Below are 27,111 nucleotides of genomic sequence, written 5' to 3' on the forward strand. Positions count from 1 at the left end.
TTACTGCTCCTACTTAAGTACATGACTTGTAGCTTTAATCACTTTAAGCAGGAACTTGAAAAAGATTTCAAGGGCTCCCCGAAGTAAAAACTTTGGGAAAGGCTGCCCTCTGTGGTTTTCATTTAATTTGTGCACATGCTGGAATGTTGCCACATTACACATGAAGGACCAGTATTGCTCCTTCCTACACCCTACCAACTAATGTGTCACATGGGGGGTCGAAGAAAATGAGTACAAGGGAGAACATAGAAGTAATATACTTGTGCGGCATTGAACCTAGGGCACAGTGCTATCGCTCATCTATTGCTTCCCATAGCAAGTCTTATTGGCAGTAAATGTAGTTGGAAATATGACTGCCTGTCAGTATTCTGTGTATTTGCAACCCCTGTTCCTGTAATTCTGGGCAGAAAATCGGTCTCACTGAACCCGTTGATAAGTACTCCCCATAATGCACGAAATCAGCGGTGCTTACTTCAGTGGAAGACACCAGAGCTACCTAGCGTGTCTACATGGCGGGAACTTATGAATAAGGCCCTTCCCCTCTATGAGCTGACTTACATGAGCCTTAACTGTCCCAAGAAATTCAATAAAATATGGGCCTCGGGGGTAGAGGCCAGACACCTTACAGTGTGATTGCGGGGGCTGGCTGCTCCCCTCCAGGGACTTTAAAACACCCTCTTGGGAGTAGCCTGTCTCCTCCTGGTCCTGGTGTTGCTAGGCCCTGTTGCCACTGTACCTTCCCTCGTCTCCTCCCCACCCCCTCTTCCATCCCCCCCTTCCCTTATCGGGGCTTCCAGAGGCGCTCAATGTTTAAGATACCGGTGATGAGTGCTATGTCAGCTGAGACAAATCTGAGAGGATCAGCTTGTGCAAAGGTCCAATTTTCCCCACTACCACAGTTCCTAGACCTGGTGATGTATATCTTGAACCATTAAGATTGTGACTATACTTGTTTTTTATACACGTGTTATGTTCTATAAGACTTATCAAAGGACCCTTATACGAGGATGCATTGTTTCTTGAAACACCTGCAATGCCTAACATGTATCTGTTTAAAATTTTTAATAAACATTCCTTCTGTTAAAAAATAAAAAAAAAGTGGTGTTTAACTTTTTCTCTGTTGGATCGCTAAGGTCACTTTCAAACTGGGACAGTGAGAGTGTCGGCGGTAAAGCGTCAATAATTTTAACTGTGTTTTCGGCCGCTAGCGGTGCACTTTCAACCCCCGCTAGCAGCTGAAGAAGGGGTTAATACTGCCCGTGTAGCGAAGCTTTTGCAGCCACTTCGGCAGCGCTGCCCATTCATTTCAATGGGCAGGGGCGTTTAAGGGGCAGTGTATACACCTCTTCTCCGCTCCAGTGTGAAAGCACTGGGGCTTTCACACTGGAGTGACAGGAAGGGTGCTTTAACCACTTTCAGACCGGACCATTTTGCTGGTAAATGACCAGAGGTCTTTTTACACTTTGGCACTGCGCTGCTTTAACTGGTAATTGCGCGGTCATGCAATGTTGTACCCAAACAAAATTTGCGTCCTTTTCTTCCCACAAATAGAGCTTTCTTTTGATGGTATTTGATTGCCTCTGCGATTTTTATTTTTTGCGATATAAACGTAAAAAGACCGCAAATTTTGAAAAAAAATGATATTTTCTACTTTTTGTTATTAGAAAAATCCAATAAACTCAATTTTAGTCATACATTTAGGACAAAATGTATTCAGCCACATGTCTTTGGTAAAAAAAAAGTCAATAATTGTATATTTATTGGTTTGCGCAAAAGTTGTCACATCTACAAACTAAGGTACGTTTTCTGGAATTTACGCAGCTTTTAGTTTACGACTGCCTATCTCATTTCTTGAGGTGCTAAAATGACAGGGCAGTACAAAACCCCCCCAAATGACCCCATTTTGGAAAGTAGACCCCCTAAGGAAATTGATAAGAGGCATGTTGAGCCCATTGAATATTTTATTTTTTTGCCTCAAGCGATTGAATAATGACAAAAAAAAAATTATTTTTTTTTTTTTACACAAAGTTGTCACTAAATGATATATTGCTCACACATGCTATGGGCGTATGTGAAATGACACCCCAAAATAAATTCTGCTGCTTCTCCTGAGTACGGGGATACCACATATGTGGGACTTTTTGGGAGCCTAGCCGCGTACGGGGCCCCGAAAACCAAGCACCGCCTTCAGGCTTTCTAAGGGCGTAATTTTTTGAGTTCACTTCTCACTACCTATTACAGTTTTGAAGGCCATAAAATGCCAAGATGGCACAAAACCCCCACAAATGACCCCATTTTAGAAAGTAGACACCCCAAGCTATTTGCTGAGAGGCATGTTGAGTCCATGGAATATTTTATATTTTGCCACAAGTTGCGGGAAAATTACAAACTTTTTTTTTTTTTCACAAAGTTGTCACTAAATGATATATTGCTCACGCATGCCATGGGCATATGTGAAATGACACCCCAAAATAAATTCTGCTGCTTCTCCTGAGTACGGGGATACCACATATGTGGGACTTTTTGGGAGCCTAGCCGCGTACGGGGCCCCAAAAACCAAGCACCGCCTTCAGGCTTTCTAAGGGCGTTACAGTTTTGAAGGCCATAAAATGCCAAGATGGCACAAACCCCCCCCCCCAAATGACCCCATTTTAGAAAGTAGACACCCCTAAATTTAGGGGTACACTAGTGAGACTAGGTAATAAATGGCGGGTGCCCTGAAACTATAAAAAAATAACTAACCAACCAGCGTCACCTGTAACAGTTATATGGTGATCACTGGTGAAAGGGTTAACTAGGGGGCAATCAGGGGGCTTTATGCGGTAGTATATGGGGGTCCCTGGCGCTATAAAAAGCTGCGGCAAACCTAAATACCTACCTGCCTAACTAGCGTCACCTGTGACACTAATACAGCGATCAGAAAAACGATCGCTTATTAGGCTGGGTTCACACTGGAGCGATGCGGGAACGCCACGAATGCGCGGCGGGTTCCCGCATCGCATGCCTCCCGGCGGCAGTTCACACTGCCCTATGCGAACTGCTGGGAGTGTCAGTGAAATGTTAATGACACCCCCAGATCAGTTCGCATATCGCAGTGCGATCTGCAAACTTGGATCGCATGGTGTGAACACCCATGCGATCCGATTCTGCTGCGGACCAAAAAAAGGGTCCCGTGCGAGTTTGCGGCGGGTGCGGCGGGTGCGACACGAATTCAGCCATACTATCTGTATAGCTGAACTCGAATCGCACAGAGATCGGATGTGATTTGCACTGCAGTGCGGTGCGAATCACATCCGTTCTCATAAACCGCTGCAATGTGAACCCAGCCTTAGTGACACTGGCGACGGGGGGTGATCACGGGGTTAAACCTTTATTGGGGGGGTTAGGGGGGTACCTTAGAACTAAAGGGGGCTAACCCTAACTGCCCTAACAGTTATTAGTCACAAATGACACCTGCCGGGTGATCAGGGGGTTAAACCTTTATTAGGTAATAAATGGCGGGTGCCCTGAAACTATAAAAAAATAACTAACCAACCAGCGTCACCTGTAACAGTTATATGGTGATCACTGGTGAAAGGGTTAACTAGGGGGCAATCAGGGGGCTTTATGCGGTAGTATATGGGGGTCCCTAGCGCTATAAAAAGCTGCGGCGAACCTAAATACCTACCTGCCTAACTAGCGTCACCTGTGACACTAATACGGCGATCAGAAAAATGATCGCTTATTAGGCTGGGTTCACACTGGAGCGATGCGGAAACGCCGCGAATCCGCGGCGGGTTCCCGCATCGCATGCCTCCCGGCGGCAGTTCACACTGCCCTATGCGAACTGCTGGGAGTGTCAGTGAAATGTTACTGACACCCCCAGATCAGTTCGCATATCGCAGTGCGATCTGCAAACTCGGATCGCATGGTGTGAACACCCATGCGATCCGATTCTGCTGCGGGCCAAAAAAAGGGTCCCGTGCGAATTTGCGGCGGGTGCGGCGGGTGTGGCGGGTGCGGCGGGTGCGGCGAATGGCTGAACTCGAATCGCACAGAGATCGGATGTGATTTGCACTGCAGTGCGGTGCGAATCACATTCGTTCTCATAAACCGCTGCAATGTGAACCCAGCCTTAGTGACACTGGCGACGGGGGGTGATCACGGGGTTAAACCTTTATTGGGGGGGTTAGGGGGGTACATTAGAACTAAAGGGGGCTAACCCTAACTGCCCTAACAGTTATTACAGTCACAAATGACACCAATGCAAAAAAAAAAAAAAAAAAAAAAAAATGACATTGGTGTCACTGTGACTGGGGGGCAGGGGTAATTGGGGGGGTGATCGGGGGGTAAAGGGGGGGTGTGAGTGTGCCTGGCATGTTCTACTGTGTGTGGGATGTGTTGGTGCAACTCACTGATCCGCTCTCCTCCGTGTCGGAACGAAAAATACCGACACGGAGGAGAGAATACATCACTTCCTCTCCTGTGTTTACATTACAGGAGAGGAAGTGATGTCACCGGGGATTTCCATTCGTCGGGAGCGATCGCGAGGGGGTGGCCATGAATGAATGGCCGTCCCCTCGTCCGGGATCGCTCCCGAACGAAAACCGACCGCCGCAGGCACCGGGCGGGGGCCCGATCGGGCCCCCGACCCGCGGGAGGCAAATCACGTACATGTACGTGCTTATGCCTGCCCGTGCCATTCTGCCGACGTACATCGGCGTGCGGCGGTCGGCAAGTGGTTAAAGGCGTAAGTGCTATTTTTATCGCTAAAATGCCTGTAAAGCACTTCAGTGCGAAATTAGCCCAAGTGTTTGCCATTAGGTTGCCATTGACCCTGGTCTACAAAAACATGCGCCATCCAGTAGTATCCATTTACTGACAGCAATCTTGGTCACGCACATAGGAACTATGTAATGTGCTCTATTGCAATAGAAATTTACCACTGGGCATATTGAGTGTTGTAATCTGCATTGATGAATAGTAAAAACCAAGTAATGTAAGGGCTGAACGAAAAAGGAATAAGGATCAAGGCAGTTATTTTTTATTTTTTTTGCAGAGATACCCCAGCACTGTTGAGACTTATGTAACTTCTTAACGTGGATCTCAAACAGCTTTTTATTTATTTTTGGGCAGGGAGTTGGTGAGGAGTATGGTATTGCTACCTGTGACCCCCTTTGAGATTGTTCTCACTTTATGTCCAAATGATAAGGGAGACATTTCTCCAACAAAGACAACAGTAATTTAATATAATCATGAAAGAGGTCTGGACATCAGACATCTGTCAAATGTATAGAGCTTGGAACCTCTGCCAGTGATTATAAGCATTACCTGTAATCAAAAAATCATGGCAAAGCAGATGAAAAATAAATGGGTACAAAGAGAGACAAGTAAACTATCAAGACCAAAGTCATGTTCTGTTGAAATATATGAATTATCTGACTTTACAAGCCCCAGTAGCTAATTTGGTAAAGATTATCTCAACAAATACTCGACAGGACTATACAGGTATTAAGGATGTCTGGAAAAATTCGACAACATCATTTAGCTCATTTGTTTAACAGCTATGCATTTGAGACACTAAAGTGTATTATTTATTTTAGGTTTTCATATACTGCTGCCAATTTTTAAAGTTTTTACATGTATATTGTACATTCACATCAGTCTTATGCATATTTCTTGAAGGACATATAAAATAATTGACTTGTTTTTTTTTTCTAACTGGTGTACTCTTTAATCACAATCATATTGGTATGACTTCTGAACAATCAGAATTTATTAGGTTCTTATATATTTAAGTAAAACTATTTAAAAAGGAAGCTTGAGTTCATCATAAAAAGGGTAAATGAATATTAAATAATGAATATAATCTTCCAGTAGTCTGCAAATAAGCCTCTGTATAACCTCTTTCTTCCACAGCAGCGATCTTCTGCTTTATTTTTTGTTCATTATTGTATACCTCTATTAAAGCAATGTTTTTTTCTGCTTGCAGCTGGAGGATAAGATTGACAAGCAATATTCTGAAGGTTATTCAAGGGTAAGTAGACATATCACTCTGTTTGTAACAGGCCATGTTTTATACATTTTGCCATACATACTCACAGAAATGACATTTGACTTTTTTGTTGACATTCAGTTCTTGCTAGGCCTAGGAATCTTCTTGCTTTTTTAAATCTTATAGCCAAAAATGTGTGTGTGTGTGTGTGTATGTGTGTGTGTGTGTGTATGTGTGTATATATATATATATATAATATTACACACACACTAATGGATCCGATAACTTTCTATAAAAAATAAAACAAAAAGCACAGGATACACATTTGCTCCCTATTTCAGCATTGCCTAAGGGTTCCTTTTGTTCCATGTCATCTGCACTATTTCCCATTTCTCTTCATCTACACTCATTGAAGTAGGTTTGTAGGTGATAACGGTCATGTTTTAGATTGCTTTCTCTCCACAAGTGTTGCTTATTCTCCAGGGTTTACACATGCACTCTAGGAAGTGTCCGTTCATTGAAAAAACTAGATGTGCACATATTTATTTTCTGTTTCCTTATGTGAAGTATGTTACTTATAAGAAAAGTATAAGTACATTTGCTTTCGTGTAGAGCAATCTTTAATCCCTATAATGATACATGTTTATATATTTCTTTTGTTTAAAGCCACCATCTCGTAATGCAGCTTCTGGGCTGCCAGGTACCTTTACTCCTTTAAGTGGATCATCGTCTCGAAGAGGAAGTGGAGATGCCAGTAGTTTATTAGATCCAGATGCTTCACTGAGCGAATTAAGGGTGAGATAAATCAACACAGACACATCTTCATGATTCCCCATCTCTTCAGCTACTGCTTATATGAAAAGTGGTTGGGCACAATTTAGATTTTTTTTTTTTTTTTTACTATCTCTAAGCCGTTTTGCTTTGCATTTACCCCTTGAGCATGAAATGTTCAAAGGCCACTTTGGTGAAAGGTCTTCTTTTTTCGGGCTGGGACTAAACCTGATCTGTAAATATCTTTTACATATTGGTCATTGTGTTCTTTTTGTACAGCGGAAACCTGCTTTTTATTTCACCTTTCTTTAAATAAAGAAAAACTCCAAAAAATACATTCCCATTGAAGTGATTTTCAGTCATAGTACAAATGTAGCGGTCTGTAAGATGCTTTCTTTTAAGCTGGAGCCGCATTAAAAAAAATGTATTTATTAGTAAAATCTTGTATTTTAGTGCAACTGTGTAAAAATAACAAAAGTTACTACCAAAAGTTGTAGATCAGCAGGGAGATTTTTACATGGTCCTTGAGTACCCATTTTAGAAATGACAGTATGCAAGCATAGTTTATTTTGATTTCAAGAGTTCACAATAAATCGTATCTAAATAATATTAAGTGTCTTCATCCGATCCGACATGCATGCAGCAATTAAAACCCAACAGACGTCCTTTTTATTCTATGCATAATCGAAAAATAAAGTTTTGGCTGTAGATTTAAAGTGTGCCTATGTCCAGACCATTCTTTTTCAGCTAGGGTACCTTGAGGATTCAGCAAAATTCCTACAAATTGCCCAAAAATTGTATAGAAGGTGGCTGATGGATGAAGCCTGTGTTTTAGTTACACAAAGCCACAAGTTTACATTGTGCAACATTACAACCACCTAGCTGCCAACCTGCTAATGACCAATGACATCAATTGATAAGGAGTATGTCAGTCTCCTGCATAGCATGCTTGTTTTTGACCCTCCCCTGCCCCTCTCCATCATCAATTTTGGGGTCACATTACCTGAGTGATGGAGAAAAACCGAGGAAGAAGAGAAACATTGGAATACCAGTCAGTACCAACTTGTACCTCTAATGTTGGGTGTCCTACGTGTGGATGTTGCTGCAATATATAAAACTATTAGAATAGTTTTTACATTTTAGGATGACTGTCCATACTTTTAGAGTGTGCCTCGACATTGTCCATAACTTGGGAGGGTGCCTCTAAATTGTCCATGATTTTAAAGGGTGCTCTGACTGAAAAAAGGTTAAACCCTGGTCCAGACTATGGACATTACAGTATTTACATATCCATAACAAGTGATAAATAGGCTTTAAAACACACCACCGCTGACCTCTTTAGCTGCAGGCAGTGTGCAGTAATTCCTTCTTAAAGATCACAACATGATATGAAATCTGCTTTCAAGGCTGCCAGAGAAAGTAAATGGGAGAAGCTTTGATTTGAGTGCCTTTATTTTTTAAATTTAAAGATTAATTTCTCCACTTTGCCTCCAAGGACAGCTGCAGGCTATGTTTAACAGGTCCCTTACAGCTTAGTAATAGGGTGTTAAAACTTTAGGCCCTGTTTACACCTGTGTCAAAATGTTACTTGGCACCCCGTTTGTTTTAACTAGGTCTGGTTCATAGTAATATGTTGCACTGCAGCACTTCATATACTGGCGGTAAAATGTTATTATACATTGATGATGTAGAGCGGTTCATAGAAGTGACTTGAAAATGCATGCTAGAAGTGTTTTCATGCTCTGCAAATGCTTTGCTACTTCAATCTGCCCCTGGCAACAGGTCATGTGCTCCTGACCCTAGCTACATTTGGAAAGTGGCAGGTACTTCTCATACCTCCCTGGATGCTGAGCACATCATTTCAGAAAATGCACAATAAAAGAACAGAGAACATGTATGCTATTGCCAACATTTTCTTGGTGCAGTATAACAATTTAGCTGGAAAAATCAATTCCATCTGATTCCAGTTAGTGGCTACTTCTGAATGCTAAATTTACAAGGTGTGCAGTTAGAAATGATATGGTCTCTATGGGCAACTTTTAAGTGCATGTCCAAACAGGCTTCCCAGCAGTAATGAAAAAAAAAAAAGATTTAAAACCTAAAAATGTAGACTGGCACCTACACTCCAGAAGAATGAATTCATGTCGCACGTAAATACCAACGTCTGGAGACCTTGGTGGGCTTCTTTCTGAAGAAAACAATGAGGCGATTTATTGATTAGTCAAAATTGCTCTCTTGCCTCTGTGACCACCATTCCTAGGACATCAAGTAAGAGAAATACTGCTGAGTTGGGATAGTGACTGCATAACCTTTTTTTTTCTACTTTCTGCTATACCTGAAAATCATGTAGCTGGTAATAAGGATTGTTCAGCTTTGACAAATATGCCTATTACCATCACAGCAGCCTGGGTATCTTTCTAAAATATGGCAGACATTTGCATTTTTAAAAATACAATTATTTTTGTTCAGGTGGCATTGTACCAAAAGATCTCACTGCTCAGCTGTTTTGGGGGGGCAGATTTTTAACAGCTCTCAGCTGTGGTAATGGGGGCTTTAACCTTATTCTTTCGTTTTATAATGAGCTTACACATAGACCGATTCTGTCACCATGCCACCACTACTAGAAAGCTAGCTTTTTGATATCTGACTGTATCTGTGCCAAAATAAACAATCTTAATCATACAGTACAGGATAAAACCTGCTTATTCATAGATCTTGGGTTATAGGCTTGTTTGTTCAGGTGATTGGACACTGGAAAAGCTTTTGACATAATGCTACTGAATGCCTTCCCTATAAACCTACCTCACTCTGTGAGTCGTCCAGTTTTTTGCTAGTGTCCTAAGATGATAGATCTCTTCTCACTTAGCTTAAAGTGCCAGGCTGTGACAGTTTGCAGCTTTACGGGCGGGTGCGCACTGTGCATGTGCGAGCCATGCTGCACTCAGTCAATGGCCAGGCAATCTTCTTGGTCCTGTGACGTGTCCCAGAACATTGCCGGGAGAGGAGGAATTGCCTAGGCTGCCAGAATTTGGAAGGAGGAAATGAGAGAGGAAGTCCGACTCCAAACCAGGTACCCACTTTTGGGTGGAACTCTGCTTTAAAAGGCAGTCTCCTCAAGGCAATTTGTAAAGTGCGTAAAAATCAAAGTGCAAATGCAAAAATAAGTTCATATATAAAACAAGTTAATTAATTTAATTCAGTGCCAAAACCAGTATGATGAAGATGAGCAAAGTGCAAATGCAATAAAGCGAATTCAAATATAAAAAACAGTAGTCCAAACCAGGAGTAGCCGGGTGACGTCACTTCCGCCCACAGCCGAAACGGGAAAACCGGAGTATATGATTTACACACTGCTGATTTGTGTAATTTTAAATGTGAGTTGATACATTTAATCAACTTGTTATTTAACCACTTCAGCCCCAGAAGGATTTACCCCCTTCCTGACCAAGCCTTTCTTTGCCATACGGCACTGCATAGTTTAACAATTGCGCGTGAATTCATATATAAAAAAAAAACAGTAGTCCAAATCATTGCAAAAAAACTGTATGATGAAGATATAGTCTATCCAAGATGTGCAAAAAAAAAGAAGCAAAAAAGAGGGTGAGGGAAAAAGTGTCCAAGTGCAAAGGAGTTATAATGTAAACGTCATCAAAATAGTGGACCCCTTTAGTAATCCATAACCAGTGTGCTCTAGCCTCTCACCTCAATAAAAGACCACAATAGGTCTAGTTACACATCCAGATACTCCTTGATGGGAATCTCCAATCGCCTTTTTCTCCGTTTGGAGGTGACACAGTGGAATAGGGAGGCAGCAGTTATGGATGAAGAAAGCTTCTTTCCTATGTAATCCACATCTTTTAAGACCTCTCTCCAAATTCCCTCCGAGTAATAAGCATTATGTGGAAATAAAGGGAACCTCCATTGTGTAGTATTTAACCACAACCAGTGATGGGGAGCAGTGATCTCTGTCATGTTCTAATGAGCCCACCCCCACTACACTTAGAACATGCTGAGGGAACACAGTTAACCCCTTGATTGCTCCCTAGTTTAACCCCTTCCTGGTAATTGCATTTTCTTTTTATTTATTTTTTAAATACCAAACATGTAGAAGAATACATATTGGCCTAAAATGTGGAAGAAATTTGTTTTGGTTTTTGGGGATATTTATTATAGCAAAAAGTATAAAATATAGCTTTTATTTTTTTCCAAATTGACGCTTTTTTTTTGGGGTTCTTATAGTGCAAAAAATAAAAACCGCAAATAAATAAAATAAAATAAAAACCGCAGAGCTGATAAAATGCCACCAAAAGAAAGCTCTATTTGTGAGGGGAAAAAAAAGGATGTCAATTTTGTTTGGGTACAACGTTGCATGACCGCGCAATTGTTAAACTATGCAGTGCCGTATGGCAAAGAAAGGCTTGGTCAGGAAGGGGGTAAATCCTTCTGGGGCTGAAGTGGTTAAATAACAAGTCGATTTATTAAATGTATCAACTCGCATTTAAAATTACACAAATCAGCAGTGTGTAAATCATATACTCCGGTTTTCCAGTTTCGGCTGTGGGCGGAAGTGACGTCACCCGGCTACTCCTGGTTTGGACTACAGTTTTTTTATATTTGAATTCGCTTTATTGCATTTGCACTTTGCTCATCTTCATCATCATACTGGTTTTGGCACTGAATTAAATGAACTATTGTTTTATATATGAACTTATTTTTGCATTTGCACTTTCATTATTTTTATGCACTTTATGAATTGTCTTAAGGAGATTGTGTTTTATTTAAGTTATAATAGCATATGCATTTAGCACTGATCCATTTTTCTTTACAATAATATTTACACTGGTGTTGGTGACAGGAGTTCAGCAGCTACCTACATTTTTATTTTGATATTGCTTTATTTATCGCACTTAGAGTAGCGCACGATAATCTTTTCCCATATCTGGTCCCTATATAATTATGACCTGCACCATGGACAGGAAAGACAGTCGTCCTGTACAGGACCTACTGTAGCCTCACTATTTTACAGGTTTCTCAAATTTGTACTTTTAAAAACTGTTTTTCTTTTGCTCATTGACGGACACGGCTCCTTTAATTCTTGACCTTAGGGTTATCAGGCTACCTTCAGGAAAAGACTAGGCAGGACATGTAAAACATGTAAAAACAGCAAGACTGCACAGCACTGCCCAGGGGGAGGTCCCTCTGGTTATAACCCCTCACCCTGCTTCCTTCAGCTCAGTTTTTTTTTCTGCTTAGTGTAGGAGAAGGACCTGACTAGCTGAGGGGACCATTGGCCCTGGGAATTTTTTCTGCAATTTTGATCCTGTGATCTACAATCAACAGCCGGGCTGGTGACAGTCTGGATAATATAGATCCTGGTAGTCTCCCCAGCCTGGCCATGGAGCGTGAGCAGACCCTAGCTATACGCTGGGTTGGCCACAATATGCCCCTTCTGCTCCAGGGGCAGCTAGTGAGCTATAGGCTCCAGGGCACACATATGATCGGGCTACTGCTGCCCGTGACAGTGTGCCGTGGCTAACAGCCACCCTTTATTGCTCGGGTGAGTGGTCTGTGGTGGAATGCATCCAGCAATCCCGACAGGAGGGGTAAGTATGGCTCTCCCTGCCTCGCGGCCATTTTCCTGTAGTCTTATGCAGTGTATGTGCTGTCAGCCATTTTCTAGAAGGTTTTTTATTTGCTGCCGGCAGCCATTTCCTTGTAGCCTCAGCGCAGTTTACCTCTAGTGCTGGTGTCTGTGTATCTCAAACAGCGCGGTTTTTACTCTGGGCATTTTGTGACTGACACAGGGCAGATCGGACAGCAGCAGCACAGCGCAGCACTCGATTGGGGCGTTGAGTCCTGCGAGGGGGCCCCTCAGTCTGCGAGTAGCTAGGAGGGTGGGATTTGTATACCTTGTCTTAAGTCCCTAAGTTGTGGCAGGCGAGTGAGGGTCAGCATGGTGTCAGAAGCTGACGCTTCTTCCCCAGACATCCTTGCAATTGCAACCAACTCACACGCTCAAAATGCGGTGCCTATGGACACTTTGTTGGCAGTCCCTTTTAGATCCCGCAAACTGACCCGCACGCCTAAGGTGTTTCCATATTTGACTTGTTTTCAGTCCTATGAGGAATGGCAGTGCATTACCCCTTTGAGAAGAGCCTCCTGAAAAAATGGGCATCTCCTCCAGTCGTTGACCCCCCGGTATCCAGGTTAAAGTAACCACAAATCCGTTAGAAGGGACTCCTGCCTTCAAGGACTCTGCCGGCAGGAGGGCCAAGGCAGTGACCCGGTCCATGGTTATGGTGGTGGAGTCGGCGTTAAGACCTGTGCTGGTCACAGCCTTGGTGTCGCAGACGCTTACTGAGTCGGCAAAGTTGTTGCACTGTGAATTGAAGAAGCAACAGTCTTCCCCAGTCTGCGTGGAGCTGACAGATCAGTTAGTGCATGGCCTTAAGTATATCTGTGATGTGGCCCTGGATATGCTCCCCGTGTTCTCTAGAGCATCAGTATCAGCAGTGGTGCTACGGCACCTGATTTGGCTAAAATGCTGGTCTGTGGACCAGGCATTTAAAAAAGCACTGGCAGATTTGCGCGTCCAAAGTGAGAGGCTATTTGGAGCTTTGCTGGATGATTATTAAAAAAAGTTACCGGTGGGAAGAGCACATTGCTCCCGCAGTCCAGGAAGGGTAAGGAGCCACGCCGTAGGCAAGAGCCCTCTTTTTTCCGCTCACAAACGGCTTTTTTGCCTGCCTAGGTTCCCTGTCTGACAAGGCACCTGCTGAAGGACAAACGCATCCCTGGTTTCGCAAGCCAAACAAGTCTGCGAGCAAAAATGTTGCCGCATGAAGGTTTGCCCCCGCCCGACTTCCGGGTGGGGGGGGTCGCCTTCGGGAGTTTGGGCCTGCGAACTGGTTTCATCGGGATACTAGATTCTTTGTCAGCCAAACAGATATTTTTTCCCTCCAACCTACTTCTGCTTCTGGCTTGTCGGGAAGTCCTGTTCGGGGCAGTACATGACCTGTGGTGCTAGTACCTGTACAGACGCTGGAAAGGTTTCAGGGATTCTACTCCATGTCCCCAAAAAGGAATGGGTACGTCCAATCCTGCACTTGAAGGCCCTCAACTGCTTTGTGAAAGTGCAAAGGTTCAGGATGGAATTGGTTCGCTCCATGGTCCCTGCACACCATCAGGAGGACTTCTTGACCTTGGATATCGAGGACACGTACTTACATGTACCCATATGCCTCAGGTATCTGAGGTTTCTGCGATTTGCAGTCGGGGAAGAGCACTATCAGTTTGTGGCTCTCCCTTTTGGCCTGGCGTCAGCACCCGAGTCTTTACCAAAGCATTAGCTCCAATTCTGGCGCTGTTAAGGCAACGTGGGTAAGGCAATCGTGGGTTACCTAGATTACCTCCTTCTGAGAGCAGCTTCCGCCTCAGAATTAAGGGCGGATATAGCGATCATCATACAGACTCTGGGAGTTTGTTTGGTTGCTGAACCTAAAGAAGTCTGTGTTTAGTGCCGACCCAATGCCTGGAGTACCTGAGCTTACTGTTGGACTCCTCGGAAGCGAGAGTTTCTCTCCCTTTAGACAAGCTGCAGAGACTCTTCAAACTATGGTGAGGTTGTTTGTGAACCGCAGGTGGTCGTCTCTGAGCTTCTGCATGCAATTTCTGGCCCTCATGGTAGCCACTTTCGAAGCGGTGCCGTATGCTCAATTTCACACTGGAGTCCTGCAAAGGGAGATTTTGTCAAAATGGAACAAATATCTATTATGCCTGGATTGTCAAATTTGAGTGAGCCAGCTAGTCAGGGATTCCCTTCTCTGGTGACTGAGGTCTCCAGCCCTTTGGTCCGGGAGATTGTTCCTTCCTCTCCATTGGACGGTGATCACAACGGACGCCAGCCTGACCGGTTGGAGGGAGTTTTGGAAGTACAGTCAGCCCAGGGCCTCTGGTCGCATAAAGAATCCCAACTGCCGATCAATGTGCTCAAGCTTTGGGCCTCTCCACATGATCAAGGAGGCTACAGGCGCGTCCGGTCAGGATTCAGTTGGACAACGTCACGGCGGTGGCATGTGTCAACCATCAAGGAGGAACAAGGAGCTTGGCTGCAACACGGGAGGTCACTCACATCCTCCAATGGGCAGAGCAGCACGTGCCGGCCCTGTCGGCCATATACATTCCAGGAGTAGAAAACTGGCAGCGGGCTACCTAAGTTGTCAGATGCTGGACACAGGGAAATAGCTGTTGCATCCGGATGTATTCCGGCTCCTTTGCCTAAAGTAGGGCACACCAGATGTGGACCTCTTGTCCTCTCGGCTCAATTGGAAGGTGCAGAGGTTTGTGTCCAGGACAAGAGACCCCTGGGGCGGAAGCGTCAGGAGCGTTGGTGGCTCCATGGGGGCATTATCAGCTGATTTATGCCTCCCCCTCAAACTTCTACCACGTCAGCTGCGCGGAGTGGAGGTCGAGGGGATTCCTTTGATTCTGATTGCCCCTGATTGGCCTCGACGTCCTTGGTACACCGACATAGTACGGCTGGTGGTGGATGTTCCTTGGCGGCTGCCAATGTGAGAGGACCTTCTTTTGCAAGGTCCAATACTTCATCCTGCTTTACCGTCGCTGGGTTTTAACTGCTTGGCTGTTGAAGACCAGGTACTAAGGGACCCAGGTCTCTGACTCAGTAATTCCCCTATGCTGAGGGCACAGAAGTCGTCTTCTCAAAAGATTTACCCTCGTACGTGGAAGGCTTACATCTCCATGTGTGAGGAGATGGGGTGGCGTCCGTGCACATATACAGTTTCCAGGATCCTGCTGTTTTTGCAGCTAGGAGTGGATCAGAAACTTGCCTTAAGCACCATCAAGGGACGGATATCAGCCTTGGCTTTCTTTTTCCAGCGTCCCTTGGCGACTCACTCATTGGTGAGTACTTTTGTGCAAGGGGTTTGACACATAGTCCCTCCGGTCGACCATCACTACCTCTGTGGGATCTGAATCTGGTACGATCGGTGCTTCAGAAATCGCCGTTTGAAAACATTAGGTAGATTGCCTTGTTAACTTTTTCTCAAAGTAGTCTTTCTAGTGGCCATTACATCTGCCAATAGGGTTTCCAAGTTGGTGGCCTTGTCATGCAAGTCTCCCTACCTGGCCATCTACAAGGATAAGGCGGTGCTACATCCGCAGCCCTCTTTGCTTCCAAAGGTGGTTTCGGCATTTCATCTAAATGAGGACATTGTGTTACCATCCCTATGTTCTAAGCCGACACACCGTAAAGAAGTTGCCTTACATTCCCTGGACGTGGTCCGAGCTCTACGGGTGTATATGTCTGCTACGGCTCCCTTCTGGAAGTCAGACTCTCGGTTTGTCTCTGTAGCTGGCTCTGGCGGTCACATTGACCATCATTTATCGGTGGATCAGACAGATTGTGGCTCAGGCCTATGCCTTCAAGGGGTGGGTGCCCCCTTTTCCTGTCACGGCTCATTCCACCAGGGCAATTGGAACCTCCTCGGCTTTCCGACATCAAGCGTCTGTCTCCCAGGTGTGTAAGGCAGCGACTTATTCATCCGTTCACACTTTGACTAAATTCCATAAAATTGACGTAAGCGCATCTTCGGATGCCTGCTGTGGCCGCAAGGTTTTACAGATGGCTGTGCAAGGTTGCAATTTACACTTTCTTTCAGTTACAAGTTTGTTGTGAAAGCATCTTTTGATGCATAAGTTGGCCCCAGGTTTTGATGGCGGCCATTTAAGATGGCAACTCCTCTGTTGAGGTGTTCCTTTTTGTTGTGGGTGAAGTTATGTTTTGCTTTTTCCACCCCTCATTTTTTGACAATGCTTGGGGGCGTCTCTAAGGTCAAGAATTAAAGGAGCTGTGCCGTCAATGAACGAAAGCAAAAATTGGATTTTTGTACTCCTTTTCTCTGAAGTTCATTGATGGACACAGCACCCACCCCTCCTATTTGTTTGTACTGCTGTTTGACGAGCTGCAGGGTGAGGGGTTATAGCCAGAGGCACCGCCCAGGTTTTTTTTACATGTTTTACATGTTCTGCCTAGTCCTCTCCTGAAGGTGGCGTGATAACCCTAAGGTGAAGAATTAAAGGAGCTGTGTCCATCAATGAACTTCAGAGTAAAGGATTTTAAAACTATAATGAAAACGGAAAATTGTGTTTTGAAAAGTTAACAGTAAAATTCCACCATTCAGAGCATAATCTTGGGTAGATGACTAACGTGTTACCCTTTAGAAGGGCTAGAGCACTTCATACTCCCCTTTTTGCTACGAGGACTTTTTTGGGACATTGTACGCATAGGTTTCTGTGTATTCCTTCATCCCATGGGGGACAATAGCAATGATGGAAACCAGGCACAAGGGAACTGTGGCAGGGGGCTATTCAAGTACATCCCATAGTACATCCCTATTGAACCCAGACCCTGAAGAAAAGGGTGTGCCCACGGTGACGGGCAAAGCCTGGACCCTATTCAGGGACCAGTGTCGTGGACAGGTAAGACAGGATCACCCTATTTCTCTGACCAGTACTGTTAAAACGGTGAACTTTTCAAACCTGGTACTAAAATGCAACCACTCAAAGCTTCGTTTTCAGGTGGATGACTGGGTGTTTTTCACATCACAGGTCGAAAAGCTTACTGACACTGATGCCTAAAGCCTATAAAAGGTACTCGGGCGCTTCTTCCCGCCCTTTAGTCGCAAGGACTTTGCTACAGGATGGTGTGCATGTGGGTTTGGGCATACTCCTTATGGACACACTAACCCTATTTTCCGCACCCTACTGCATGAGTACCCCACAGGGGATTACCCTTGCCTGTAGCCATGTCAAAAAACAGGTGAAAGGGAGCCATGATGAAAACTCAGGCAAACTTTAGCTCTGCCAAAGACCCTCACAACACTCAACCTCAGTGTAACGGTGCTTTCCTTGCACTGGAGCAGGATCTGATCTCAACAAGTGGCCTACCTGACAAAACCAGATTTTTCTGCAACTATGTCAATATTTCTCGTACAACTAACGGCTTTAATACAGCTCAGCCCAGGGTTCCAAAATGCCAGGCTCCTTCTCCAGCTCCATTGTCTGAGTCTGTCATTCCTATCTTGCTAAAGCAAAAAGATCTAGAATGATCAATGATTGTAAAAGAAGAAGAAAAAAAAAACTCTCTTCTTTGTGAATACAGATGCTTCAATCCAATAGGTTACTTTGTGGCTCACATTCTGGGATTCCTACAATCAGATGTTGACAAGAACTTGCTCTTAAAGTGTTACTAAACCCAGTAATATGAAATCTAGTCCATCCCCCCAACCCCCCTCCCCCCCAAAGTGCCCACAGCTTATAAATCTTCTTTTTACATTAAAATACCGCCACTATATAGATTTTTGGCTGATCTGTAGAACACTGGTTACATGATAAACTGCACAGTTCCTCCAGTGCTGAGCATTCAGGTAGGAGGAGGTTTCCACTGCAGCCTGTATACACGCCCCACATGTGTGATGCCAATATCATGTGCCCTGGCTATCTCTGAGGACAAGTAAATGTTCTCTCCAGCATAAAGGAAACAACTGAGCATGTGCAGGTTGGTTACTTTGCCCGTGTTAGCTGGCTTTCCCCAGATAGACAGTGCAGGAGGTTAGGATTTGTGCATACAGGATAAAACCGCCTTTTTACACAATGCAGGGGATTAACCCCTTAAGTAACAGTGAGTATAACAAGCATGCTATGCTGCATATACAGACTGATTTTACTGTTGTGGGTTTAGTGACACTTTAATCCCAAACCCAAAAGCAAAAATGAAATATATTGCAGCTTACCAATCATTAGATGTGGTGGCTACTTTATTTTTCTTTTTTAGGCCCTTTTCCTCTGGTGATCTGGCCAGTAACACACCTCCTGTATTAGAGTGTCCCCACTCTGGATGAACGAGCATGGGGGTCACATTTGAACACCAGCATTGTCACTCTGGGAGGAGGGGAGGGTCAAATGGGCTAAAAGATTTAGATACACTAACAAATTGAAGCCAAAATCAGCCAAGCTTACCAGCTGGGGCTGTTTTCCTGATTCTGACTTAATTATGAAGGAAGTGGACTGGAGCAGATATGTGAGTTTGGGTGTTTCAGACTCCTATAGCTACATACTAATTTCTGGTCAGAGACTTGCTAGTTTGTGAGTCGCCAAGAGCCCAAAACCCTGAGGCACTCTAATAAACCCATTCCAAATTGTCTGTTATAGCTAAGGACTCGTTCACCCCTCTCGGCTCTCCCTGTTGGCCCTTAATTGTACAGGTCAGCCTCACTGACCAAAATGAAGTGCAGGAAGGAAGGGCGACATGAGTGCTCTGAGATTCCGGTACTTTTTGAAGATATAAAAAATTGTATGCTGGCACCTCTAGGTGGCTGCATTTTATTTGTTACTACTTGTTTTTGTAAATAAGTTTACTTATGGTCTTTTTTTAATTTTGCAGTGTATTACAACTTTTTTATTGGAGAAGGATTAAAAATAGAATGTTTTAACATAATGGTTATATTAATATAGCTTGCTTGCAACAGTCATTTTGCTTCATTGATAAGTTGTTTACACATTTTGATAGCATGGTTCGTTACCTATTTCCTGCAGGATATATATGATCTTAAGGACCAGATTCAAGATGTAGAAGGGAGATACATGCAGGGACTAAAAGAACTAAAGGTATCAGGGTTCCTTTTACTGCCCATTCCCAAGCATGCATGCTGCACTGCTAGTATGGAGACTATGATATATTTTGCTCCCTAACAGACTGCTCAGGGCTAACTAACTTGTAATATGTGAATCGGTTTAACGCATGTGCATCACCATTTTATGTTTTCCAGTTTGTTCTTTTAACCTATGTGTTCTGTTACTTCAAGCAGATTAGAAAATCCCTATAGGTGTTTCTTTATGATGCAACTACATTGCATCTAGAGTGCTGAGATGAATTTTAAAATGTTTGTACTTGTTAAACACTGTGGCTTTTCAAAGTTATGTGTGCTATGTGGACAGATTACTGCTGAAGTGTGAAAAGGGAAAGCTAATGATATATTTAGTGTACTGAAGTGTGATCGTCTCAGATACAAGAAATCGTTTATGGTATTTTTAATCCTGTTACTCGTCAAATGAAGTTGTTCCAATACTCGGGAAGTATTTTACAGAATGCTCCGAGGCTTGGAATGTGTTTTCTGCTAAACTGATTAGACTGTTGTAGTCAAAGTTAATTTTACATTTGTTAATTTTAAGCAGCAGTCCTCGTCATAAGTAACATTATACATCATAGTTGTTGCTTTGCAGAAAGGTATTTGAACAGTTAAACATTTTTGTTAAAAGGTATAAAAATTATTGCCCGTAAAAGAAGGTTCATGCATAACTTATACACTTATGTAAACAAAATGACTGACACACACGGGTTCGAATTACTAAAACTGGCGAGTGCAGAATCTCATGCAGCATAGAAACCAATCGGCTTCCAGGTTTTTTCCTCAAAACATAAAGCATTGGTGCTTTAAAAAAAATATGTGTGTGTGTGTGTGTGTGTGTGTGTGTGTATATATGTATATGTATGTATGTGTATATATATATATATATATATATATTCCTGCAAGGCAATGTCATAATGTGCTAGTATGCATCGCATACTCGCACATTATGTAGATTATGAGAAACTTGCCTTAGAACGAAACCCTCCAGTGCTGCAATGTCGCTGCTGAGACGGCTGACATTTTCCTCCGGTCTTCTTTCCGAGTTTGCGGCCTCCAGCTACATGAGTGGCTGGGGGAGCGATTATGTCATTTCGGGCTCGAGCTCTGAAGGTCCAGCACTGTAGGCCGGACCTTTGGGGCGCCTGCACCAATGATGTAATTGGCTGCATGCACTCTGAATATCTCCTAAACTGTGCAAGTTTAGGAGATATTCGCAATACCTACAGGTAAGCCACTTTATAGGCTTTTCAGTAGGTACAAGTTGTAGTACAGAGTTTACTACCACTTCAGCCGCGTAAGATTTTCCCCCTTAATGACCAGGCCATTTTTTTAAGGGCACTGCGTTGCTTTAACTGACAATTGGGCGGTCATGCGACACTGTACCCAAACAAAATTGATGTCCTTTTTTCCCCACAAATAGAGCTCTCTTTTGGTGGTATTTGATCAACTCTGCTGTTTATTTTTGGCGTTATAACCAAAAACAGTGACAATTTTGAAAAAAAAAAAAAGATTTTTAACTTTTTGCTATAACATCCCCCATATTTTTTTAATTTCTCATTTAAACACATTTCTTCACCAGTTTAGGCCAATATGTAATCTTCTACATATTTTTGGTAAAAAAACACAATAAGCGTATATTGATTGGTTTGCGCAAAAGTCTTAGCGGCTACAGAATAGGGAATAGGTTTATAGCATTTTTTTATTATTTTTTTACTAGTAATGGCTGTGATCAGTGATTTTTAGCGGGACTGCCACTTTGCGGCGGACAGATCAGACACTTTTTTTTAAAATTTATAGCGATCTTACAGCAATCAGAGCTATAAAAATACACTGATTACTATGTAAATTTCACTGGCAGGGAAGGGCTTAACACTAGGGGGCGATCAAGGGGTTAAATGTGTTCCCTCTAGTGTGTTTCTGTGGGTGGATGAGACTGACTGGTGGAGACAGATCGCTGTTTCTAATTACTTGGAAAAGCAGATCTGTCTCTCCTCCTCCTGTCTGAACAGGGATTTGTGTGTTTATATACACAGATCCCTGTTCTGGCTCTTGCAATCTTGGGTGGCTGGTGAACATCGTGGCCACTGGCCACATGCATTGGGTTCCCTGCCGAGCAGCGGGCGGGCGCCTGCTATGGCTCTTAAAGGAGCTGACGTACCAGTATAGCAATTCGTGGGAACGAGTCGACCTGCCGCCTTATGACAGTGGCTGGTCGGCAAGTGGTTAATTGAACAAGCTGAAGTTAGAAACTGGCTACCATGCACAGATGCACCAGATTTTGCACTCTCCAGTTTAAACATCTGTACTAGTTGCTTCTTTAACTGCAGGATTAAGAATAGGTCTTAGGCTCAGTTCACATCTACCTGGGTGGCTGGGGACTACATAGTTAGTCTGGCTGAAAAAAGTCCATTTAGTTCAACCAATGGAAGGGGCGGGGGGGGGGGGGGGATATAATCTCCATTGTGAGTAAGGGAACCCGGCAGTGTAGCCTTAGGGCTTCATGCCAGGAACCCTACTGTTCATGCGCGAGGCTCAGCGCCTCTCTCCTACAGCCTGGGAAGGAGGGAGCACCAGTGATGACACAGATACCCACGGCTGAGGCTCCTAGGAGTGGGGACAGAATACCTGTGAAAGACTGGTATCCTGTCCCCCTTCCTCCCGAAAGGTGACAGTGACACCGTTGGGGGGGGTGTGACTGTGTGGAAGTTCCACTTTTGGGTGGAACTGCTCTTTAAACACGGCCCACAAAAGCACATGTATGTGAACCAAGCCTCTGGCCTCATTTGCACCATATTTGTTGAGATGCAGTGATCTGCATAGATTAATGCAGGCTTCATGCATGGGCACCTAGAAAACCATTGTTTTCTTTGGCCACGTTCACACCATAACACTACAGTAAAGCACATGGTGCTTCATAAAAACTCCAATTTTTTTTTTCCCTCAAAACGCTGCTGTGCATCATTTTGTGACGAGTAATAAAGTTTAAAAAAAAAAATTTACTAAGAAGGCATCACACCAATTATTTACACCAGCACACATGCATTTGTTGTTCCCTTACTTTGCTACAAAAAATTCTGTGATGTGATTCGTGCTTTTACATTAAAACTGCACTGTATATAAACAATACTCTTTTCTCCAGCAAGTTACTTTTTTGCTTTAGAAATTATTTTTATGTACTTGTAATGCCAATCTGAGTAGATAAGTGGCACATAATAATTATTAGTGAATGCAGTGTGTGGATATAAGGCATAAGTTGATCCAATCAGTCTCCTAGAGCAGGTTTTTTTCAGGGGTGCCTAAAAATTGCCCACAAATGGTATACAAGCCAATGTATGGATCAAGCCTGCATCCTAACAACCAATGATGTCATCCGTTAATAAGGAGGAAGTCATGTGCCTACACAAAATCCTTGTTTGCCCCTCCCCTATCCCTCTCTATGAGCACTGGGGTCACATTAGCTGAGTGATGGAGGGAAATCTAAGGAGAAGAAAGCTGGAATACTAGGCAGTGCCAGTGTGCAAAGGTATATTTGCTTTGGAAAAACAAAGTTGGGGTGTCTTATGTGTGTGTATGTTGCTGCATTAAGTAAAACCATTTTAGTTTTTTACATTTTGGAATAGGGTGGCTCAAACGTTGCTCAAATTTTTAAAGGCTACCTTGACTAAAAAAGGGTTAAAGCTGACCTAGACTGTGGTCTAATAGCAGTTTCACTTTTAGAATGCTTCTATGGAGGGACAGCCGTACACTGGCAGATCTTCAAAAAGTGTAATCATATTAAGCATCATTTGCAATATTTGTTCAGTTTAGGGATAAGTAGCAAAAGCTGCCCATACTTGGAGTAAATTTCAGGCATTTCCTGATGAACCAGTTTAAATTCGCTCCATGGAGGGCCATGTCAGCATCTGACTTCTGGTCATCTTTCGACTGAAAAATCAAAGGAGCTGGACAGAAAAATGTGGGTCGAACATCACCTGCATCCAATCAGACACTGCTTGTTATTTTGACAGCCAGAATACTTTATCTGCACAGGAGATTCATCTGTCTATTCCGTTTGGCATGGATGGAAGAATTTGTTTGATTTTTGGGGGGCCAAAAAAAAAGCTGCGTTTATGACCATGAAAAACATCCATGTTAGATCGTATTTCTAAACATAACTTACTTTTTTAACATCCTGCAAAATGTTTGATGCTGGTGAATGAACTGTACCTCTGCTCTAAGAATACTGTATATGAGAGGTGCATCCAAGTGACCAACACACTTGAGGAAAATCCATGAGTGGTCCTAAGATATTTTATTTTGAAAGGGCTTTAAACATGTAGTTGTATGTTGGTCAATTTCAGTTCAGCTAAAAAAATATATATTTATGGATTATAGGGGTTTTGGCTTGAGGCTCTTTCACATGGGGCAGATCCGTGATGATTCGCCCCATGCATATCTGCTTGCTCAGCGGGATTTCTCCGTCGATCCCCGCTGAGCAGGAAGATGACCGTTGTGCAGAGACGGACCTGTCAGAGCGCCGCTCTCCCCTATGGGAGATCGGAAGACAACGGACCACAGAGTCTGTCGTCACCCGATCCGATCCTTAGACAGATGGAAAAGTAGGTTTTTCCTCCATCACACTTTTTCGGAACGGAGCAGGTCGGATGTCAGCAGACATGTCACCGCTGACATCCGAAGCTCCATGGAGGTCTACGGAACATCCGTTCAGGTCCACCTGAAAAACTGACAGGCGGACCTGAACGGATCGGTCGTGTGAAAGAGCCCTTACTGTTGTGCATCTGTGACTACCTTTTTGCTGTTTGTGTTTGTTTTTTTTAATGTATGTGTATACAGTGCCTTGAAAAAGTATTCATACCCCTTGAAATTTTCCACATTTTGTCTTGTTACAACCAAAACCGTAAATGTATTTTACTGGGATTTTGTGTGATATTCCAACATGAAGTGGCACATAATTGTGAAGTGGAAGGAAAATCATTGTTTTAAACTTTTCACATATTTTTTTTAGACCTTTTTTAGAACCACCTTTCGCTGCAATTACAGCTGCAAGTCTTTTGGGGATGTCTCTAGCAGCTTTGCGCATCTAGAGAGTGACATTTCTGCCCATTCTTCTTTGCAAAAAGCTCTGTCAGACTGGGTGGAGAGTGTCTAAACAGCAATTTTCAAGTCTTGCCACAGATTCTCAATTGGTTTTAGGTCTGGCCTTTGACTGGGCCATTCTAACACTTATCCTTTGATCTAAACCAGGGATCATCAAACTACGGCCATCCAGCTGTTGCAAAGCTACACATCCGATGAGGCATTGTAAAACTCTGACTTTCACAGACATGACTAGTTATGATGGGAATTGTAGTTCCTGAACAACTGGAGTGCTATAGTTTAAAGACCCATAAGCTAAACCATTCCATTGTAGCTCTGGCTGTATGTTTAGAGTCATTGTCCTGCTGGAAGGTGAACCTCCACCCCCAGTCAAGTCTTTTGCAGACTCTAACAGGTTTTCTTGTAAGATTGTCCTGTATTTGGCTCTATCCATCTTCCCATCAACTCTGACCAGTTTCCCTATCCATGCTGAAGAAAAGCATCCCCACAACATGATGCTGCCACCACCATGTTTCATAGTGGGGACGTTGTGTTCAAGGTGATTTGAAGTTTTCGTTTTCCACCACACATAGCGTTTTGCTTTTAGTCCAAAAAGTTAAATTTTGGTCTCATCTGACCAGAACACTTTCTTTCACATGTTTGCTGTGTCCCCCACACGGCTTCTCACAAACTGCAAATGGGACTTCTTATGGCTTTCTTTCAACAATGGCTTTCTTCTTGCCACTCTTCCATAAAGGACATATTTGTGGCGTGAATGACTAATGGTTGTCCTGTGGACAGATTCACCTACCTGAGCTGTGGCTCTCTACAGCTCCTCCAGAGTTACCATGGGCCTCTTGGCTGCTTCTCTGATTAATGCTCTCCTTGCCCGGCCTGTCAGTTTAGGTGGACGGCCATGTCTTGGTATGTTTACAGTTGTGCTATACTCTTTCCATTTTTGGCTGATGGATTGAACAGTGCTCTGTAATTTGTTTTAAAGCTTGGGATCTTTTTTTTTTTTTTTTTTATAACCTAACACTACTTTAAACACTAAGTCCAATTTTTTTTTATATTGTGAAAGATAATATTACGCTGAGTAAGTTGATACCCAACATGTCATGCTCCAAAATTGCGCCCGATCGTGGGATGGCGACAAACTTATACCCTTAAAAATCTCCATAGGCGACGTTTATAAATTTCTACAGGTTGCTTGTCTTAAAGCGGAGGTCCACCCTAAAGTGGACCTTCTGCTCATTGGAACCCTCCCCCCCTCCGGCCCCACAATTGGCACCTTTCAGGGGGGAGGGGGATGCAGGTACCTGTACAGTACAGGTATCTGCACCCACTTCCGGCATAGATATCTGCAGAAGCTACGCCCCTTTCCGAAGGTCCCCGCTGCCTGCTGGGAAACACACGGATCCCAGAGACAGCGGGGACCATCCTTATTGCGCAGCGCGACTCGCGCATGCGCAGTAGGGAACTGGGAAATGAAGCCGAAAGGCTCCACTTCCTGATTCCCATACCCAAGATGGTGGCGGCAGCACCCGAGAGACGATCGAGAGATTGGCTTCGGGTGCCGACATCACGGGCGCGCTGGGCGGGTAAGTGTCATTATTTTAAAAGTCAGCAGCTGCAGTATTTGTAGCTGCTGGCTTTAAAAAAAAAAAAAAAAAAACGGCGGACTCCTGCTTTAAGTTAGAGGAGGTCTAGGGCTAGAATTTTTGCTCTTTCTCTACTGATCGCGACGATACCTCACGTGTGGTTTGAATACCGTTTTCATATGTGCGCACTAGTCACGTATGCGTTCGCTTCTGCAAGTGAGCTCATCGGGACAGGGCGAGTTTAAAAAAAGAAAAAATGTATTTTATTTTTTTTTTTACACTTTTTTAAAAACAAAATTGTGTCACTTTTATTCCTATTACAAGGAATGTAAACATCCCTTGTAATACAAAAAAGCATGACTGGACCTCTTAAATATGAGATCTGGGGTCAAAAAGACCTCAGATCTCATATTTACATTAACCACTTCAGCACCGCACCATTTGGCTGGCCAGACCAGAGGACTTTTTGCGATTCGGCACTGCGTCGCTTTAACTGACAGTTGCGTGGCTGCTCAGAAACAAAATTGGCGTCCTTTTTATTCCCACAAATGGAGATTTCTTTTGGTGGTATTTTAAAACCTCTGCGTTTTTTATTTTTTGTGCTATAAACAAAAATAGAGCAACAATTTTAAAAAAAAATCATTATTTTTAGTTTTTTGCTATATGCTATTATTTTGCTCATTTTAGGCCGATACGTATTCTTCTACATATTTTTGGTAAAAAAAAAATCGCAATAAGCGTTTGCTTTGCACTAAAGTTATCATGTCTACAATATAGAGAATAGTTTTATGGCATTTTTATGAATTAATTTTTTTTATTAGTAATGGTGGCGATCTGCGATTTTTATCGTGACTGCGACATTATGGCGGACACAGACAATTTTGACACTTTTTTGGGACCATTGGCTTTAACACAGTGATCAATGCTATAAAATTAAGTTGATTACTGTAAAAATGTCACTGGCAGTGAAAGGGGTTAA

The 27,111-nt window shown here is 43.3% G+C and overlaps 1 protein-coding gene across 18 annotated transcripts in view; it reads left to right on the top strand.

The window, feature by feature from the left end:
- The window catches only part of LRRFIP2 (LRR binding FLII interacting protein 2), a 183,844-nt gene that overhangs the window by 126,616 nt on the left and 30,117 nt on the right, over positions 1–27,111 (top strand). For 12 of the 18 annotated variants that reach the window (XM_077491726.1, XM_077491733.1, XM_077491737.1 and 9 more), the window contains 3 exons: positions 5,972–6,016; positions 6,641–6,769; positions 19,361–19,432. In XM_077491726.1, the coding sequence (XP_077347852.1) occupies positions 5,972–6,016; positions 6,641–6,769; positions 19,361–19,432 (246 nt within the window). The remainder of the gene's footprint in view (positions 1–5,971; positions 6,017–6,640; positions 6,770–19,360; positions 19,433–27,111) is intronic. The other 6 variants (XM_077491732.1, XM_077491736.1, XM_077491744.1 and 3 more) reach the window with 1 other exon arrangement.

The sequence above is a fragment of the Lithobates pipiens genome, unplaced genomic scaffold, assembly GCF_037356315.1.
Source record: "Lithobates pipiens isolate NorthernLeopardFrog02 unplaced genomic scaffold, aLitPip1_a1.2 Scaffold_19, whole genome shotgun sequence".
In the NCBI taxonomy this organism is placed as follows: Eukaryota; Metazoa; Chordata; class Amphibia; order Anura; family Ranidae; genus Lithobates; species Lithobates pipiens.